The sequence below is a fragment of the Haliotis rubra genome, unplaced genomic scaffold (assembly GCF_003918875.1).
Source record: "Haliotis rubra isolate DU_JTF1 unplaced genomic scaffold, ASM391887v1 Scf186, whole genome shotgun sequence".
NCBI lineage: Eukaryota > Metazoa > Mollusca > Gastropoda > Lepetellida > Haliotidae > Haliotis > Haliotis rubra.
In genome coordinates, this window is record NW_025765847.1 from 1,324,824 (window position 1) to 1,344,572 (window position 19,749).

The 19,749-nt window shown below is 42.3% G+C and overlaps 1 protein-coding gene across 1 annotated transcript in view; it reads right to left on the reverse strand.

Annotated features, from left to right (window-relative positions):
* Positions 1-276: 276 nt before the first annotated feature.
* LOC124273920 (thrombospondin-type laminin G domain and EAR repeat-containing protein-like) overlaps positions 277-19,749 on the reverse strand; it is a 31,824-nt gene continuing 12,351 nt past the window's right edge. Inside the window, exons 3-9 of the mRNA XM_046709262.1 lie at positions 9,000-9,529; positions 6,901-7,147; positions 6,003-6,235; positions 4,826-5,012; positions 3,524-3,753; positions 2,648-2,835; positions 277-1,617 (exon numbers count right to left, since the gene is read on the reverse strand). Of these exons, the coding sequence (XP_046565218.1) occupies positions 1,359-1,617; positions 2,648-2,835; positions 3,524-3,753; positions 4,826-5,012; positions 6,003-6,235; positions 6,901-7,147; positions 9,000-9,529 (1,874 nt within the window). The 3' untranslated portion in view covers positions 277-1,358. The remainder of the gene's footprint in view (positions 1,618-2,647; positions 2,836-3,523; positions 3,754-4,825; positions 5,013-6,002; positions 6,236-6,900; positions 7,148-8,999; positions 9,530-19,749) is intronic.

Consider the following 19,749-nt stretch of genomic DNA (forward strand, 5'->3'; position numbering starts at 1 on the left):
GACAATTCATTTTCATGATTGTTTCTTTGTTGTGTAATGCCGAACACAGCAATACTCCAGCTGTATGACGTCAATCTGCAATACTCCAGTCGGGAACAAGCAATCCGGGGACTGACGTCATACAATTGAGATTGACATGAATCAAGAGGACAAGCATGGGTTGCTGACCCCTACATAAACCGGAAGTGTCCATGTTGTCAACGAAGGGGTTCGGGTGTCCTTCAATGAGTGTATGTTTGCAATGCAGACAAATCACATCTTTTTCTTTATTCACTTTACTACACGATACATTCAGACAATCAACATCAATCAATGGGCAGATACGCAGGTGTCATAAATAACAGTCACTTCTGCTGTGAAGGTATGAACTGTGGACATCACACACGACACGAGAGACATGTCTAAGATTAACACTGATCGGACACATGGAGAGACACTACATCGGCCACATATACTTAACATACCAACATAATATATAGGAACAACAGAAACATATACAATACAGAGTAAACGACGTCAAGATAACGTGGTGTATAACGTGATTATCAGCACTAGGTCCAGGGGGATATATTAAATAGATAACATTCCAGTATATATCACATGATATCATAGTGTTATTTGACTGCGGGAGTGTGTATGGTGTTGCTATAGCATCACAAACCTCATCATTTCAGGGAGGCTAAATTATAGGTTTCAACAAATGCAAATCTGTAGCACACAGTTGATGCAGCACATGATTGATACAGTTCACAGTTGACGCAGAGCAAAGTTGATGCGGCAGACAGTTGACTCAGCAGTGTAACTTGATGCAGCGCACAGTTGATGTAGCACATGCTTGATGCAGCGTATAGCTGATGCAGCATACTGTTGATGCAGTGCATAATTGATGCAGGGGACAGTTGACTTAGCAGTGTAAGTTAGTAGCACACAGTTGATGTAGCACATGGCACATACTTGATGCAGCGCACAGTTGATGTAGCATACACTTGATGCACAGTTGATGTAGCACATGGTTGATGCAGCGCACAGTTGATGCAGCACATGATTCATGCAGTACGACAGTATTGCAGCAGTGCACAGTTGGTACAACACACAGTATATTGTTATTTAAACATGGAACTAATGATGCGAACACTTGAAAGGTTAGTGCATTAAACAGTTTAGATGATGAATGGTTTGTGTGATAAACAGTGAACAGTCTATGCAAGAAGTAGCTCACTGTTATAACTGATGCAAATGGACGCTGTTTTTTCTGTCAATCAACTCCGTCATGATCCTTTGTTAAGTTGATGCGTCCCACTAATGAGTCGTGGAACAATTTCTTGTAATTTGACACTTCTACTCGTGAATATTCATGCCTACGTGAACTTGACCTTTATGACCTGTGAGGTAGATTCCTTTGCATTGGCGTATATGAGATAGATGTCCTCCCCAATCGTGAACGTCTCCCAGTCTGCCGACGGCAGCGTCTTGAGCGAGTGTACGGGGACGAACATGTCCAGCCCCTGCCACCTGTACACCACGCTCGCCAGCTCGTCCCCCTCGCCCCCGTTCTGGGCGTTGGACACCACCAAGTAGTGGTCACCCCCAATACGGACATACTCCCAGTCTATTGCACTGAAACATAAAACACCCAGTATGACTTTCACACGCACCTGTATGTGGAACTAACATGAGACAGAACGCATGGACACGCACCTGTATGTGGAACATGATACAGGACATATAGACACACACCTGTATGTGGAACTATCATGATACAGGACATATAGACACGCACCTGTATGTGGAACTATCATGATACAGGACATATAGACACGCACCTGTATGTGGAACTATCATGATACAGGACATATAGACACGCACCTGTATGTGGAACTATCATGATACAGGACATATAGACACGCACCTGTATGTGGAACTATCATGATACAGGACATATAGACACACGCACCTGTATGTGGAACTATCATGATACAGGACATATAGACACGCACCTGTATGTGGAACTATCATGATACAGGACATATAGACACGCACCTGTATGTGGAACTATCATGATACAGGACATATAGACACGCACCTGTATGTGGAACTATCATGATACAGGACATATAGACACGCACCTGTATGTGGAACTATCATGATACAGGACATATAGACACGCACCTGTATGTGGAACTATCATGATACAGGACATATAGACACGCACCTGTATGTGGAATACAGGACTATCATGTGGATGATACAGGACATATAGACACGCACCTGTATGATACAGGACATATAGACACGCACCTGTATGTGGAACTATCATGATACAGGACATATAGACACATAGACACACCTGTATGTGGAACTATCATGATACAGGACATATAGACACGCACCTGTATGTGGAACTATCATGATACAGGACATATAGACACGCACCTGTATGTGGAACTATCATGATACAGGACATATAGACACGCACCTGTATGTGGAACTATCATGATACAGGACATATAGACACGCACCTGTATGTGGAACTATCATTATACAGGACATATAGACACGCACCTGTATGTGGAACTATCATTATACAGGACAGTAGACACGCACCTGTATGTGGAACTATCATCAGACAGGACATATAGACACGCACCTGTATGTGGGGACAATCTGGAACTTCTCAAACACTCTCTTCTGCTTGTTGAGTCTGTAGATGGTTGAGTTGGTGTAGTAGGTGTCCACGTCTTTGTAGTTCTGTGGGCCGTAGTTGTAGGCGTTGGCTACAACCAGGAAGTGGTCACCATGGATACTGAAGAACTCCCAATCGGTGGCACCGTTAGTCTGTTAAGCAAAGACATAGGAGGAAATGAAATCAGATGGAAATCCTACTACAGAATGCAGAATTACACTGAATTGGACTCATTCTTTCAAAGCATTGATAGTAAACTTCTCAGTCGTGATTGCCCCTTTGGAACTTTTAGAACTGGTTGAAGCGACATAAAATAACCATCTAATGATAAAAGTTTATAATTCAAGTCAAGCCACGCCCAACACTACCCAGCATCACCTACCACTACCCAGCATCACCTACCACTACCCAGCACTACCAAGTACAATCCAGCACGACCCAGTACTACCAAGCACTACCAAGCACTACAAGAACTATCCAGTACTATCTACCACTACCCAGTACGACCTAGTACTACCTAGCACTACCCAGTACTACCTAGCACTACCCAGTACTACCTAGCACTACCCAGTACTACCTAGCATTACCCAGTACTACCTAGCATTACCCAGTACTACCTAGCACTACCCAGTACTACCTAGCACTACCTAGCACTACCCAGCACTACCCAGTACTACCAAGTACTACCTAGCACTACCCAGTACTACCTAGCACTACCCAGCACTACCTAGTACTATACAGTACTACCCAGTACTACGAAACACTCACCACCAGTATCTAATACTACCATATACTACCAAGCACTACCCAGTACTAACAAGTTCAACCCTGTGGCCCTACCTCCATTGTCTGGAACTGAACGAACCGATCGTTTTGCCAAAAGTAGATGACCGAGTCGATGAGGGTGGTAAGGCCGTTGAACGCGTTGGCAATAGCGATGAAGTGGAAGTCGTTGACAACGAAGTGTGTCCAGTCATAGGCTCCGACCGTCATGATTGACTGGAACTCCGTGAAGTTGCGATGGTTGAAGTCCCACTTGTAGATGACAGAATCTACCATTGTGTTGTCGCCTGTGAAGAAGCGCAGGATGTTACTGACGATGTAAAGACGCTGATGTGAAATTGCAATATTCCAGCTACATGACAGGTCTGGACCAGACAATTCAGTGATCAGCATCATGAGGATCGGACGAAGTAAATGGGAGACGGTGACGTGCATCATTTACTGCCATTTGTATCAAGCGACGTCCAATGTGATAACCTATCTTCACCCAACCTTCGCTCGCATGTCATCTGATCTAATACTACCAAGAGTAGGGTAGCTGAGTGGGTAACGTGTTCGTATGTCACGCCTAAACACGGGTTTCATTTTCTTCCCCACCAAAACCAACTCACCTACTTAAGATTCTGACTTGTCTGCAAATCAGTTTTGTCCCACTTTACACCAATAATATGGAGGCGTTAGGAATGACCTGGGTCATGCCAACTAGGAAATCATGTCCACGTAACGCGAGAGCTTGAAATTATCTAGCGTACAACCATTACCTCATATTACAAGAATTTACTTCTTATAATTTAGCGACATGTGAAGATCCGGGGTAGAATAGGTCTTCAGCAACCCATGCTTGCCACAAAAGGCGACTATGCTTGTCGTAAGAGGCGACTAACGGGATCGGGTGGTCAGGCTCTATCGGTTCCCAATTGCGCAGATAGATGCTCACGCTGTTGATCACTGGATTGTCTGGTCCAGACTCGATTATTTACAGACCGCCGCCATATAGCTGTAATATTGCTGAGTGCGGCGTAAAACTAAACTCACTCACTCACTCTTATAATTTAGGGGCGGTGGGGTAGCCTAAAGTGGTTAAAGCGTTCGCTCGTCACGCCGAGGACCCGACGGGATTCCCCACATGGGTACAATGTGTGAAGCCCATTTCTGGTGTTCCCCGCCGTGATAGTGCTGGAATATTCCTAAAAGCGGCGTAAAACCATACTCACTCGTCACTGACTCACTCTTATAATTTAAGACGTGCGAGTATCAGTTATGAGTTTCCCTTATCTGTACAATTGTGTAATTATGAAAGCAAGGAAACATCGTGATTTCTTTAAGTATAAGATATTCCTCCTTGGCAACTTCACTGACCTTGAGCGTGGTTGGCGACGGCGAGGTAGTGTTGGCCGTCAATCTTAAAGTATTCAAAGTCGCGTGCCGTCCACGTGACGAATGTCTGATATGGCTTGAACTTTTTCCTCTTCTTGTGCCACCTGTAGACGGTGGAGTTGGAGGCGTGGTCGGGGGAACTGCCGTAGTTCGCCACTGCAAGGAAAAACTGAAAATCAAATAAATATGCCACGCACTGGATTGTCTTAGTAGAGCGTGAAGCTGGATTGTCTTAGTAGAGCGTGAAGCTGGATTGTCTTAGTAGAGCGTGAAGCTGTCGCCCAGTGACGCTCCTCACGTGGGAGATGACGGCTATGCATTGGGTAAACACCAGAGGTAAAATTCCTGATTAACGTAAATATTTATATGTAACACTTATTAGTACATTGCCAAGTGACATCGACTAACTTCGTGTAAAATTCGACAATGACAATATTAACATATGTTTTATTTGGGATTACACTTTCTCTGACTGAGTGGGTTAGGCGTCTGACGTTGAGTGCTGGCGATGGGACTCACTACTAGAATCTGTACTTTACTAAGAGAGTGTAATCCCAAATATAACATATGGTACATTTGACACCTTTCTACACTTTCTTAATGGCATTGTGTATTAATTACACTTAGTGTGCGAAATAGTAACTGGCCCGCTAGCCCGTGGCTAGTAAAATTCCAGTCGGGCCACTAAATCTCCACAGTGACTGGCCCGACTGGCTAGTGAATTTTCATGGGTTCATTTTTTAAATGTATCACTCTCTCCGACTTGTTAAGTTATAATACACTTTTAAATCATGCAAAATTATGGCCTGATGAATGATGGTATGTTACCTTTTTGTAATATTTTGGTTAATTTCTACATTCAAATTTGGGGCTAATAAATTATTTTTTGTGTTAGTAACTTTCAGGCATAGCTAGCCCGACTGGCTAGCCATATTTGGAAACTATTTCACACACTGGTTACACCATTCCTTGCTCTGAAGTTATGGATCATGGAGAGATTTTGTTCAAGAAATCTAAACGACGCTATTAAACTTTGCATTCATGCCCGGCCAAATATTCATTGAATGGCAATAGAAGTAACAGTGACGAGTCTAGAACTAAAATGGTCTCCTGGGGCCAGTAAAAGATTTGGAAACAAGCATGAGTTATCTGCCCTTACTTGATTCTTGATCGTAAAGTGGCACCAACTCTGAGCTGCCTCCGTCTCCAGCTTCTGGTAGAAGGTGAACTGATTCTCCACCCACTTGAACAACGCGGAGTCCCCCTTCCCTGCCTGCCCGGCGAACACTGCGAACAGCCCTTCCCCCGGCAGCGTGAACACCTCCACGTCAATGGAGGCGGCTGGCGTCTTGACGTCGTGGTAAGCCTCTAGGTAATCCAGCTTCTTCTTACCTGTCAGCATCATACAAGTGTCAATCATTCAGCATAAAACAGGTGTCACGGTAATCGTACATAATCATACAGGTGTCACAATAATCGTACATAATCATACAGGTGTCACAATAATCGTACATAATCATACAGGTGTCACAATAATCGTACATCACCATACAGGTGTCACAATAATCGTACATAATCATACAGGTGTCACGGTACTCATACATATGATGGAGGTGTCACGGTAATCGTACATAATCATACAGGTGTCACAATAATCGTACATAATCATACAGGTGTCACAATAATCGTACATAATCATACAGGTGTCACGGTACTCGTACATTTCATACAGTTTCCACGGTAATCGTACAGCACCATACAGGTGCCACGGTAATCGTACAGCATTATACTTTGCTCTGATCCATACATTGTTTGGTGAGTATTATGCATTACATTTCAACAATGAAATACCGCAGATCAAAATCAGTGCAAACCGATTCTGTTACGGCGGTTACTCATTTCTTACTGAAGTTTTTTTATGTGGAAATGGAATAATAACTTTCTAGCGAAACCCTTTAGTTCATCAGTGCTTGATACCTTTCAGAAACTTCGGTTTTACATTATGTGATGCTTACATCTACACACTGTTGGACACACCAGCCTAACAACAGCCTCACCCGTCTGGATGTGCACCTCCTTCCAGATTCCATTCACACAGACCTTGACCTTGTCGGAGTATACATCGAAAGCGAGGTTGCCAACGTCACTCCACGAGCACTCAACCTTCTGTGGCCAGAATGGCGACTGTTCGTATGCGTGTGGGAACGTCGTGACTGTGTTGTCCATCCGGCGCTGTCGTCTGGGGGGACAGACTTTGGCCACGGCGTCTGCCCCGGGAACGAGGATCAGGTCTTTGAGGAAGCCCTGGAGGCGAGACGAAATGTATCGGCGTGAAATTTGAAATAAGTTTAATGGTGGACAGAGAACTGACATATTTGCTATAATCGTACGTGCATTATCATGTTCGTGCTACGTAATAAGTGTACGTGTTTAGAAGCACCCTCTGTCAACGTATTTGTACTTCGCTATAAATGTATGTACACATCACTGTCATTTGATTAAGAAGTTACTTTGTTACGTCCATACATAATGAATGAAACTTGTTTTGCCTCTCACACATCAATATATGTCTTGGAAAACAACGATTTGCGTTTATTGTCTGACAAACTTATAACTGCGGTGTCCGCACACACAGGCTTCCACTATGGTACAAAAACAGGTTTCTACTGAACAAGACTGTATCATCTTGCATGTCATTATCATCTGAGTCAATTGACGTTTATTTGAGCGACTGTGAAGTCATGGTAATCCTGCAACGGAAACACCATGCAATTCTAAAATACCGCTCAACCTGTGACTAGCACGGTCGGCTCTTGTCAGGTATGAAAATGCACATTTTAAAAAATATATTTTTTAACAGATTTTATCACTGCGATAGACAGGACCGAGCCAGCACTTTCATTAACACCTTGTGATTCGCCGCGAGCAGCGTTATCCTGATCTCAATCGGAGGTTCTATGAGGTGTTACGATACAAGATGTCTGTTTTGTAAGACCGCGTCTTAACAAGGTACGCAATGTTCGAAAACAGTGAAATTACACGTTAGAGTGTTCACACAGGCCGTACAAGAACACCAAGGAGATATGTTGGAAGTATGTGCCCTGACGGCCCTCGGGCACTGAAGTCAACCTTCATATGAATCGCTGCCTATAGGGCACACTGAATGGTGCTTGTATGAACGTACCCACACATAGTTTGTTTCTATTCTGTTCACATACAGGTAAACTGTTTCTATTCTGTTCACATACAGGTAAACTGTTGCTATTCTGTTCACATACAGGTAAACTGTTTCTATTCTATTAATCATGCAGTTTGCCTGTTTCTATTCTATTCACATACAGATAGCTTGCTTCTTTTCTGTTCACCATACGGGTAGCCTGTTTCTATTCTGTTCTCCACATACATAGCCTGTGTCTATTATGTTCATCAAACAGATAACCTGTTTCTGTTCTATTCATATACAGATATTTTGCTTCTATTCTGTTCATCATACCCGGGGGAATACATGATTCTACATTGCCTGCTGTACGTCGAGGTACGGTGCTCTCATAGGCTACACACACCATCGTTGGGTCTAGTACATTAAGATACGGTGCTCTCATTCGTTACAGACACTCCATTTATACGTTTAGTACGTCACCGTGCAGTGCTCTCATTCGTTACAGACACTCCATTAGTACGTGTAGTACGTCAAGGTACGGGGCTCTCATTCATTACAGACATTCCATTAGTACGTGTAGTACGTCAAGATACGATGCTTTCATTCATTACAGACGCTGCATTAGTACGAGTAGTACGTCACCGTCCAATGCTCTTATTCGTTAGACACGCTCCATTATTTCGTGTAGTACGTCAAGGTACGGTGATCTCATCTCAACACGCTTTATTATTACGTGCAGTACGTCAAGGTACATAGCTAACGGGCATCGTCTTCTTAATAACATCACAAAAAAATCGAAGCCCATTTCTGGTGTCCCCCGCCGTGATGTTGCTGGAATATTGCTAAAAGCGGCGTAAAACCAAACTCAGTCAGTCACAAAAACTCGTATGACAATATGAACACACTCCGTTCTTCTAAGCGTTGTTAAGTGTTTATTAACAAAGCAAAACAAGGAATAGAATAGTTATGGAATAGTGTGTAACTGCGTGCCCTTACTTGAAACATTGTCCTTTTTCGTTTACATCCACCGATAATGAAGGAGGTATTTGTCATTGGAAGGAATTCTGGGAACGCCCGGCGCGCTTGTCTTTGACGCCGATTCCTGCAATCCGTTGTCATGACAACAGAATCACCCGCCATGCTGAATCCAAGTGTGTGCCATTTATCATCGGAGAATATATCCGTTTTAAAACGAAACGTTTTGTCGTCATACTGAAACACTAGGGCAACTTTGGTCAGTTTCACGGATATAATAATCTTGTTTCTTCTATCGTCCACCAAGGAAAACAAACACTCCTGTCTTTTACGTCTCTGTGTGTGTTTCAGCACGATAAATATGGAGAACTCCTCTGGGAAATATTCACATCTTTTGAAAATCTTGTTGGCTTTGAATTCCAGTCGGTTGGCTTCTGATGTGAACTGGAATGCATGGGCGTGACTGCTCGCGACGTATACTACACTCACACCAGGGGGGATGTGATCAAGTGTTGGAACAGCTTCTTTCAGTAGATCCAAGGGCACTAAGTCTGAAACAGAAAGAGAGAAAGCTGGAGCCATACACATGTCTCTCATTTAGATTTCTTAAGTAGATGTTCGGATACTACAACGTCTTAGAAGCAAGTAAGTGCCAGCGTTAGCTGCTCGTGGGTTCGAATGTTGGTCTGTTATCACTCTTCGTGTGAGTTTGGGGTGGGGTGGGGTGGGTGTCACCATATGGCTAAATGTGCTCGACTTTTCTTACCACACTGAAATGAACCGTGACTGATAAGCCGTAAAAAACACACAAAGTCCCACTACATCTCACTCACACACACAGTCCCACTACCTCACTCACTCGTTGTGAACTGTGTAAGAATCTTCACTGCAACTTCGCTAGTAAACCAGAAGTCGTGATTTCGTTCATTCATTCATTCATTCATTCATACTTATTCTCACGTGACACTGACATAAACATAAGTAAAACAATTAAAAGCTGTAATACACACCACTACCTCACTCACACATGAAAGCGTTAATATCATTATGTTTTTCAACAATGAGTTTAAAGGATTGTTTCAAAAAATGACTTAATACGTTCGGGCTAGCTGGCAGTCCCAGTAGCGTTTATCTAATTCCCTGCAAACCCAAAACTGTCTACACACTTAAGACATATCAACAATATAAACCTAGTACTTACTTATTGGTCTACAGAGAACAATACACTCTCACACATGGTATGGATTGCAATGACTACACCTAAGCTGGACCTGAGCACGAATCAGCGGAGCTTAGTGAGGCTTTAAGTGAAGGAAGGCATTGCATAATGTTTCCATAATCTTATAGGTTCATTCAGGTTTTAAAAAATGCAATGCTTTATCAATCGTACTGTAACAAGACACTAGGCCTGTAAGCTTGGATCATCAACACTCGATTACTGACGTCGTCAGGAGCTCGTACGTAACTGTGAAGAGAAGTGACTCAACACAATAGTCGTGTATTGACGGACAGTCGCGTCGCCAAGTCTCCACACAGCGTTACAAAAATCCAAGTTGGGATCTAACGGTAACCTTTGTCAGCCTCAGACCATCAAAGAACAAACTTCAAGGAATCTCAGCGTTGCAAGTCGCTTTATGTGATCACAGATTGCCGCTATTGGCTTCCAAGATATTAATCTCAACACACTACGGATAGAACCACGGCTTACATTCAGATGTAAACGTCTTAAGTGGGTGATATATTGCAAGTTAAAGGATCTGTTATTATTAACGTCTGAGAAATTGGATGAATAGAATTTCTGACAAATAAGCGAATTTGATATACTAGGTATTTGGTATAATCTCACGCAGATGAGCTGTAATCTAGGCTGGTGTTTAAAGACATGAGATATTAGTGTATCGTGTGATAAACTGCTTTTAATAGAGATGGGATATTAATGTATCATGTGATAAACTGCTTTTAATAGATATGGGATATTAATGTACCATGTGATAAACTGTTTTTAAAGGAGATGGGGTAGTAATGTATCATGTGATAAACTGCTTTTAATAGAGATGGGATATTAATGTATCATGTGATAAACTGCTTTTAATAGAGATGGGATATTAATGTATCATGTGATAAACTGTTGTTAATAGAGATAAACTGCAGTACATAGAGAGAAAAAAGTAATGTATGTTATACATTTCTTTATAGAGAGCGAATATATAAATGTAAGATATAAACTGCTGCACATAGAGGATATTTATGTATGTGATAAAGTGATGACTATAGGGCGAGGTATTAATGTATGTGATAAAGTGATGACTATAGACCAGGGTATTAATGCATGTGATAAAGTGATGACTATAGAGCAAGGTATTAATGTATGTGATAAAGTGATGACTATAGAGCGAGGTATTAATGTATGTGATAAAGTGATGACTATAGACCAGGGTATTAATGTATGTGATAAAGTGATGAGTATAGAGCGAGGTATTAATGTATGTGATAAAGTGATGACTATAGAGCGAGGTATTAATGTATGTGATAAAGTGATGACTATAGGGCGAGGATATTAATGTATGTGATAAAGTGATGACTATAGGGCGAGGTATTAATGCAAGTGATAAAGTGATGACTATAGGGCGAGGTATTAATGTATGTGATAAAGTGATGACTATAGGGCGAGGTATTAATGCAAGTGATAAAGTGATGACTATAGGGCGAGGATATTAATGTATGTGATAAAGTGATGACTATAGAGCGAGGTATTAATGTATGTGATAAAGTGATGACTATAGAGCGAGGTATTAATGTATGTGATAAAGTGATGACTATAGAGCGAGGTATTAATGTATGTGATAAAGTGATGACTATAGGGCGAGGTATTAATGTATGTAATAAAGTGATGACTATAGAGCGAGGTATTAATGTATGTGATAAAGTGATGACTATAGGGCGAGGTATTAATGTATGTGATAAAGTGATGACTATAGAGCGAGGTATTAATGTATGTGATAAAGTGATGACTATAGGGCGAGGTATTAATGTATGTGATAAAGTGATGACTATAGGGCGAGGTATTAATGTATGTGATAAAGTGATGACTATAGAGCGAGGTATTAATGCATGTGATAAAGTGATGACTATAGGGCGAGGTATTAATGTATGTGATAAAGTGATGACTATAGGGCGAGGTATTAATGTATGTGATAAAGTGATGACTATAGGGCGAGGTATTAATGCATGTGATAAAGTGATGACTATAGGGCGAGGTATTAATGCATGTAATAAAGTGATGACTATAGGGCGAGGTATTAATGCATGTGATAAAGTGATGACTATAGGGCGAGGTATTAATGCATGTGATAAAGTGATGACTATAGACCAGGGTATTAATGCATGTGATAAAGTGATGACTATAGGGCGAGGTATTAATGCATGTGATAAAGTGATGACTATAGACCAGGGTATTAATGCATGTGATAAAGTGATGACTATAGGGCGAGGTATTAATGCATGTGATAAAGTGATGACTATAGACCAGGGTATTAATGCATGTGATAAAGTGATGACTATAGAGCGAGGTATTAATGTATGTGATAAAGTGATGACTATAGGGCGAGGATATTAATGTATGTGATAAAGTGATGACTATAGGGCGAGGTATTAATGCAAGTGATAAAGTGATGACTATAGAGCGAGGTATTAATGTATGTGATAAAGTGATGACTATAGGGCGAGGTATTAATGCATGTGATAAAGTGATGACTATAGGGCGAGGTATTAATACATGTGATAAAGTGATGACTATAGGGTGAGGTATTAATGCATGTGATAAAGTGATGACTATAGGGCGAGGTATTAATGCATGTGATAAGTTGAAGAACCGGAAGTCACGAGAACGGTTTGTAAACGGCATTATCATGTCTCCATGGTAACGCAAAGGATTCACCATGGCCCACATATCAATACACCTCTGCTGTAGGCTCCAGTGGACGCCATGCACGACTACCATCACCTGAGGTACGGCAGTTGGGTTTGAAAGGCAGCGCGAGTGTTGTGTTGAAGTTCCGTGTGAACCTGGCCTAAAGTCACTTAACCCGCGGAATAAAACACAACCGCTGATAAAGACGACCCATCTGTTCGCATTATGTGTTCAACAAAGCAGAAATACAAGATATGACTTCACTGAATATTCGCCTGCATTTAATGGGTTGCTTAAAACGAAACACGCTTCATTTAATACTGTAACGAACTCGGGCGCTATGTTGTAATAGCGCACATGATAAAGATTGATTAGCCGTGAAAAATGAAGTTTTCAAATAATTTAAAGTACTACCGAAATTTGCGTTGCGGTTGAGTGCTTTCTATTTCCATTACGTTTTGTGTAACACAGTTACTAGATTGGGGATCCCCAGCGGAATAGATATCTTCCTGGGTTGTCTGCATTGACAAAACGTTCAGGAATGACATTGGGAATAAACTGTACTAAACGCCGAGTCTAAATGACAGTCGCAGTGAATTGGCGCAGAAAGGTGAGCCGGTGCGGGTGGAACACACTCAGTGACCCACGTCACGTTGTTTTGGAGACTGGTAGAAGCATATCGAACACGTATACTCAGCCTTAAATGCATGTATCGACACCGATCTGTATAGACAGACAGTTGAACCTCATCCGGACGGGCGCCGAAAGCGAGCCTTGCCAGACCGCCACGTATAAGGTATATCCTGTCGGGCACAGTGTGGCGCCATCGTACAACAGCAGCAGTCAGAGGCTTCTCCCACAGGGAATCGAAACCGAACAATCCGTTTAAACCAAGCACACAGCCCATTGGACTAGAACGCCATTGAATTTGATCTGTAGGATTCAGTACAAGTATTTCATCACAGACTCCGTGACAACATTAGCGTAAATACAAGCACCTGTAAATATCGCGCAATGTTGTACATGGTTGGTTGGTTTGTTGTTTAACGCCGCACACAGCAATATTCCAGCTATATGGCGGCGGTCTGTAAATAATCGGATCAGACAATGTAGTGATCAACAGTATGAGCGTCGTTCTACGCAATTGGGAACCGATGACAGGTGTCAACCATGTCAGCGAGCCTGACCACCCGATCCCGATAGCCGCCACTTACAACAAGCATAGATTACTGAAGATCAATTCTAACCCGGATCTTCACGGAGTTTTGTACATGGAAGTTGACTGACTGACTGAGTTTGGTTTAACGCCGCTTATAGCAATATTCCAGCAATATCACGGCGGGGACACCAAGAAATGTTGCATCGTCATTGTACCCATGTGGGGATTCACCCACAGTCTCGGCGCGACGAGCCAACGCTTTAACTCGGGGTCTACCCCACCGCCCCCATGGAAATCGAACAGATGGAACATATGATCTAACACGGAGATGGGACTTTTGTTGACGTCCTCGCCCAACACCAACAGTATGGAAGGCGTTTAGTTGAACTCGCCGCTTCGGGGAATCGAGATGGGATTGATCTCCAACACGGAGATGGGACGGCCACCAGAAGTGTGAGTTTGGTTTTTCACACATTGTGCCCATGTGGAGAATCGAACTCGAGTCTTCGGCGTGACGAGCGGACGTTTTAACCACTAGGCTACCCACCGCCCCGGGACGGAGACAAGAGTAAGTTCGGTTTGAGAAAGGACTTAACCCGGACTTAACAAGATAGCGCTTCGACAGAGCTTGAGTTGGCACTGAACATTATTGTCTACTCAAACAACCTTGGAAAATTGTAGATTTATAATCCCTTAAGCTGTTTGTTAGATTACACCACAGGATCATAAAACGTCATCAAACATTAATGTAGATTATATTTTCTATAGGTGAACTGAGAGATGTATGCTTTGTCGATATGTTACAATTTGCTCTGCAGCTCCTGAGTGTGGTCACTCTATATCTGTGTGTGCGGAGACATGACTGTCACAGCCTCGGACACGCACGTTATATCTGTGAATGAGAGCTGTTCATAGGAGAAGACTGTCACAGCCTCGGACACGCACGCTATATCTGTGAATGAGAGCTGTTCATAGGAGAAGACTGTCACATCCTCGGACACGCACGCTATATCTGTGAATGAGAGCTGTTCATAGGAGAAGACTGTCACAGCCTCGGACACGCACGCTATATCTGTGAATGAGAGCTGTTCATAGGAGAAGACTGTCACAGCCTCGGACACGCACGCTATATCTGTGAATGAGAGCTGTTCATAGGAGAAGACTGTCACATCCTCGGACACGCACGCTATATCTGTGAATGAGAGCTGTTCATGGGAGAAGACTGTCACAACCTCGGACACGCACGCTATATCTGTGAATGAGAGCTGTTCATGGGAGAAAACTGTCACAACCTTGGACACGCACGCTATATCTGTGAATGAGAGCTGTTCATGGGAGAAGACTGTCACAGCCTCGGACACGCACGCTATATCTGTGAATGAGAGCTGTTTATGGGAGAAGACTGTCACAGCCTCGGACACGCACGTTATATCTGTTCATGAGAGCTGTTCATGGGAGAAGACTGTCACAGCCTCGGACACGCTCGTTATATTTGTGATGAGAGCTGTTCATAGGAGAAAACTGTCACAACCTTGGACACGCACGCTATATCTGTGAATGAGAGCTGTTCATGGGAGAAGACTGTCACAGCCTCGGACACGCACGCTATATCTGTGAATGAGAGCTGTTCATAGGAGAAGACTGTCACATCCTTGGACACGCACGCTATATCTGTGAATGAGAGCTGTTCATGGGAGAAGACTGTCACAGCCTCGGACACGCACGCTATATCTGTGAATGAGAGCTGTTCATGGGAGAAGACTGTCACAGCCTCGGACACGCACGCTATATCTGTGAATGAGAGCTGTTCATGAGAGAAGACTGTCACAGCCTCGGACACGCACGCTATATCTGTGAATGAGAGCTGTTCATGGAGAAGACTGTCACAGCCTCGGACACGCACGCTATATCTGTGAATGAGAGCTGTTTATGGGAGAAGACTGTCCCAGCCTCGGACACGCACGCTATATCTGTGAATGACAGCTGTTCATAGGAGAAGACTGTCACAGCCTCGGACACGCACGCTATATCTGTGAATGAGAGCTGTTCATGGGAGAAGACTGTCCCAGCCTCGGACACGCACGCTATATCTGTGAATGAGAGCTGTTCATGGGAGAAGACTGTCACAGCCTCGGACACGCACGCTATATCTGTGAATGAGAGCTGTTTATGGGAGAAGACTGTCCCAGCCTCGGACACGCACGCTATATCTGTGAATGACAGCTGTTCATAGGAGAAGACTGTCACAGCCTCGGACACGCACGCTATATCTGTGAATGAGAGCTGTTTATGGGAGAAGACTGTCCCAGCCTCGGACACGCACGCTATATCTGTGAATGACAGCTGTTCATAGGAGAAGACTGTCACAGCCTCGGACAAGCACGCTATATCTGTGAAGTCAGTTTCTCGTTGTGATAACCTGTACATATAACGCTGTGGTTTATCTACTACACCCGACCACAAGACGGTCCTCTCATGTACGTGGGACAGACTACTAACTCTTTGATGTCCCCGACAAAGCAATAATTACCCACTGTAGACCGCGGCAGATGTGCACACATTAGACTTGTTATAAAGTCACACTTAATGAAAAAACATAATTAACAAATTGCATTTTTCCTGGATTGAATATCCTTGATGTAAGCAATAATTCAAATGCATTTAAACGAAACAATAACATACACGGAGAGCGCAACAAAGAGGAGACACTTTGTTTGGTTTTGGTTTGGTCCTATAACAAGAAACTTACACCAGTTTAATGAAGTGAAAAAAGGAGTATTTTACATTCAGCCGATTGGCCTCCCTCTATTGATTCCCTAAGCTCTTCTTTGTACTGTTCAGTCTCGCTTATTTCCGCGCCACGGCCAGAACAACTCCCATAATAAAAACAGCCACTAATTCATCCAACTCTCCGCCAATCGTCCAATTTCGTTGCTCACGTATCCGACAGTGCTGGTCCGAGATACCAGACGTGCATTGTGAGCCTGCCGAGTGTACAAACCCACACACCGAGAAACACGCATTTACCCTGCTCCAGGCTCTCAAGGAGGCCATGTTTATTACAATTCCCGACTTTGATCAGTATAATATTTTCAATAGTGATTTATTTATGTTATCGCGGTGATATCGATATAATGCAGAGGGCACACGTCAGATCAACTTGTACGGTTGTGTTGTGAACACGGGAGGCTGATGTGTTAATCTGACGGGGAAATATATCAACGTTTCCCAGTGACTAGTCTCGATACCAAACACAAGAGTCCAGCCATTAACTGGTCGTATTCCTCCCTAGACGGCAGTCATGTGAACATGTACGTGTTTGTCGGACAATTTCTAATTGCATATTATAAAAGAAAACAATTCGGATAACAGTCAATAATTAAGTGTGTACAAACGGGTAAAAACAAACATTGTGGTAAGTTAAATATGCACCAAGTACTTATTTATTTTCATACTGTTAATGCAAATGAACTTCTTCCGAGTTTTGTCTATGGCCAGTTATGATTATAGGTATTTAAGACTTCGGATATTTTCCTACAATATTCAGACATTTCTACCTTTAAATCCAAGATAAACCCTCAGCATTTGTTTCGAGCAAGTGTTAAAGGAATATGGTATTCATAATTCCTTTTTGAAGAAATAAACATATCTCGTTCATTAACGACTCGATTTGCTAGGGAAAAAACCCCGTTTCACGAAAGCTTAAAATCCTTCACATTGTAACTGTGCATGAAATGTAGATGTACATGGAATATCAAGGATGATGTAACAAAATGAATGAATGAATGAATAAATGATAAATAAATGAACAAATAAATAAACAGCGTCTTTTTCCATTACACGCTGGCTTTGTTCCATCTATTATATATAATTGAAGCTATGTTTCTCGATAAAGCCTCTCAAAAAAATGTGGGTGTTTACTTTTTAACTGAAAGCTCCGTTTCTCCAAACAACTAATGTGAGTATAAACCCCAAGCCTGGTGACGGACAGCCCCCATGCCCCAGCTATATGCGGTATATCACAGATAGGTAAGACAAATATATTTCCACAACAAAGCCACAAGGAAGCCTTGATCAAACACAGCGTATATTGCATGCTGACGAACACGTCTGAAGGTGTGGGAAACACTTCACAGAAAACAATTGGATACCTCCAGGAGAATATTTGGGGTGACTGGCGAACCTCACGGTCCTGGCAACTGGTAGCGGAATGCTTTGTGGCGAGGGGGAGGATATTGATGCTACGCCCGGGACAGGGGTTGGGATTAGCAAGAGAAAGCGCAGGTTACAAACTGGAAATTGTGTCGACCTACGACTAAGTAAAACTAAGGTTGACAACAGCAGACCCAATTTGTGTCGTGCGTTCATTGCCATTTTGTGGCCCTGGTAAACACGGGGGGATCATGGTAAGAAGTTCACTGTGAAGGGGAAAAGACTTGGAAAAGTTTTGAATTTTCTGAAAGTTAAGGTCTTTGACCTTTGGGTAGAGGTCAACTTCTTGTTGAGCCCTTTGAATCTTTTCAAGTGGTGTTGTTGTGATGTCAGCCGTGCTGGGGGTGTATGACTCATAGTTTTCTACCGGGACTGAATCTCAAGCATATACGAGAGATTCAATCATGTACTTTTGTTGAATATTTTACACCACTATCCACTATTATCAGTTACCGAATAATAAAGACGAGACAACTGTGTACATAAATACAGAATAGAGAGAGAGAGAGAGAGAGACCGCCAACCACTGTCGATGTCAGATTTTAACACTTTCTGAAAAAGCCGAAATTCATCCGCCTTTATGTGGAAAGATTATTTAGTATTGGTTTAAACATATTTTATTGTCCAAATGACAACGGGATTAGACACAAGTGCACCACTTATGATCGCCTTCTCCCTAAATACAATTAAACATATTATTACATAATACAATGTACAATTTACAGTGGAAGCTTGACATTGGCAAAACATATGTAGTGTTGGTATATATATATACAGTGTTTTACAGGATATATACAGTGTGCTGGAAAGTGAAAAGGTGAAAAAAGTGCATGTATTTAGTATTCTATCATGACTTCAGTAAATACCGGATTGTGATTGGTTAATTTTAAGTCATTCAGAGGTAAATAATCATGTTATATACCTCTGATTTATTTTTTTTCTAAATCTTAATAACACGACTATGGTAGAATGGAGATAAATATACTGTGTTGGAAAAGCCAAGTCTTTATTTGCACTTAAGAGGCCACAGGCCTATAGTACATGTGTACTGACTGTATTGTTATTAGGCAGTAGAGAGTACATTTCTCCTGAAGGCCAGTCACGCCGAAGACCCGGGTTCGATTCCCCACATGGGCACAATGTGTTAAGCCCATTTCTGGTGTCCCCCCGCCGTGATATTGCTGGAATATTGGTAAAAGCGGCGTAAAACTAAACTCAGTCAGTCAGTCAGTCCTGAAGGCCTGGTATAGAAACATTGACAACTTGTCCAGGTGTGCCTTGCTAGAGTAGGTTAATAGAGATATAAATTTATAAATATTGTGATGTTCAAAGTAATATTTCTTAATATACTTATTTCTTAAATTGTGGTAGGCTGGACACACACAAAGAAAATGATATTCATCTTCAATTAGATTCAAGTCACACATTTTACATATTCTATCGTCTTTTTTTTATTCCAATATATCTACCTGTTTCTATTAACAAATAAT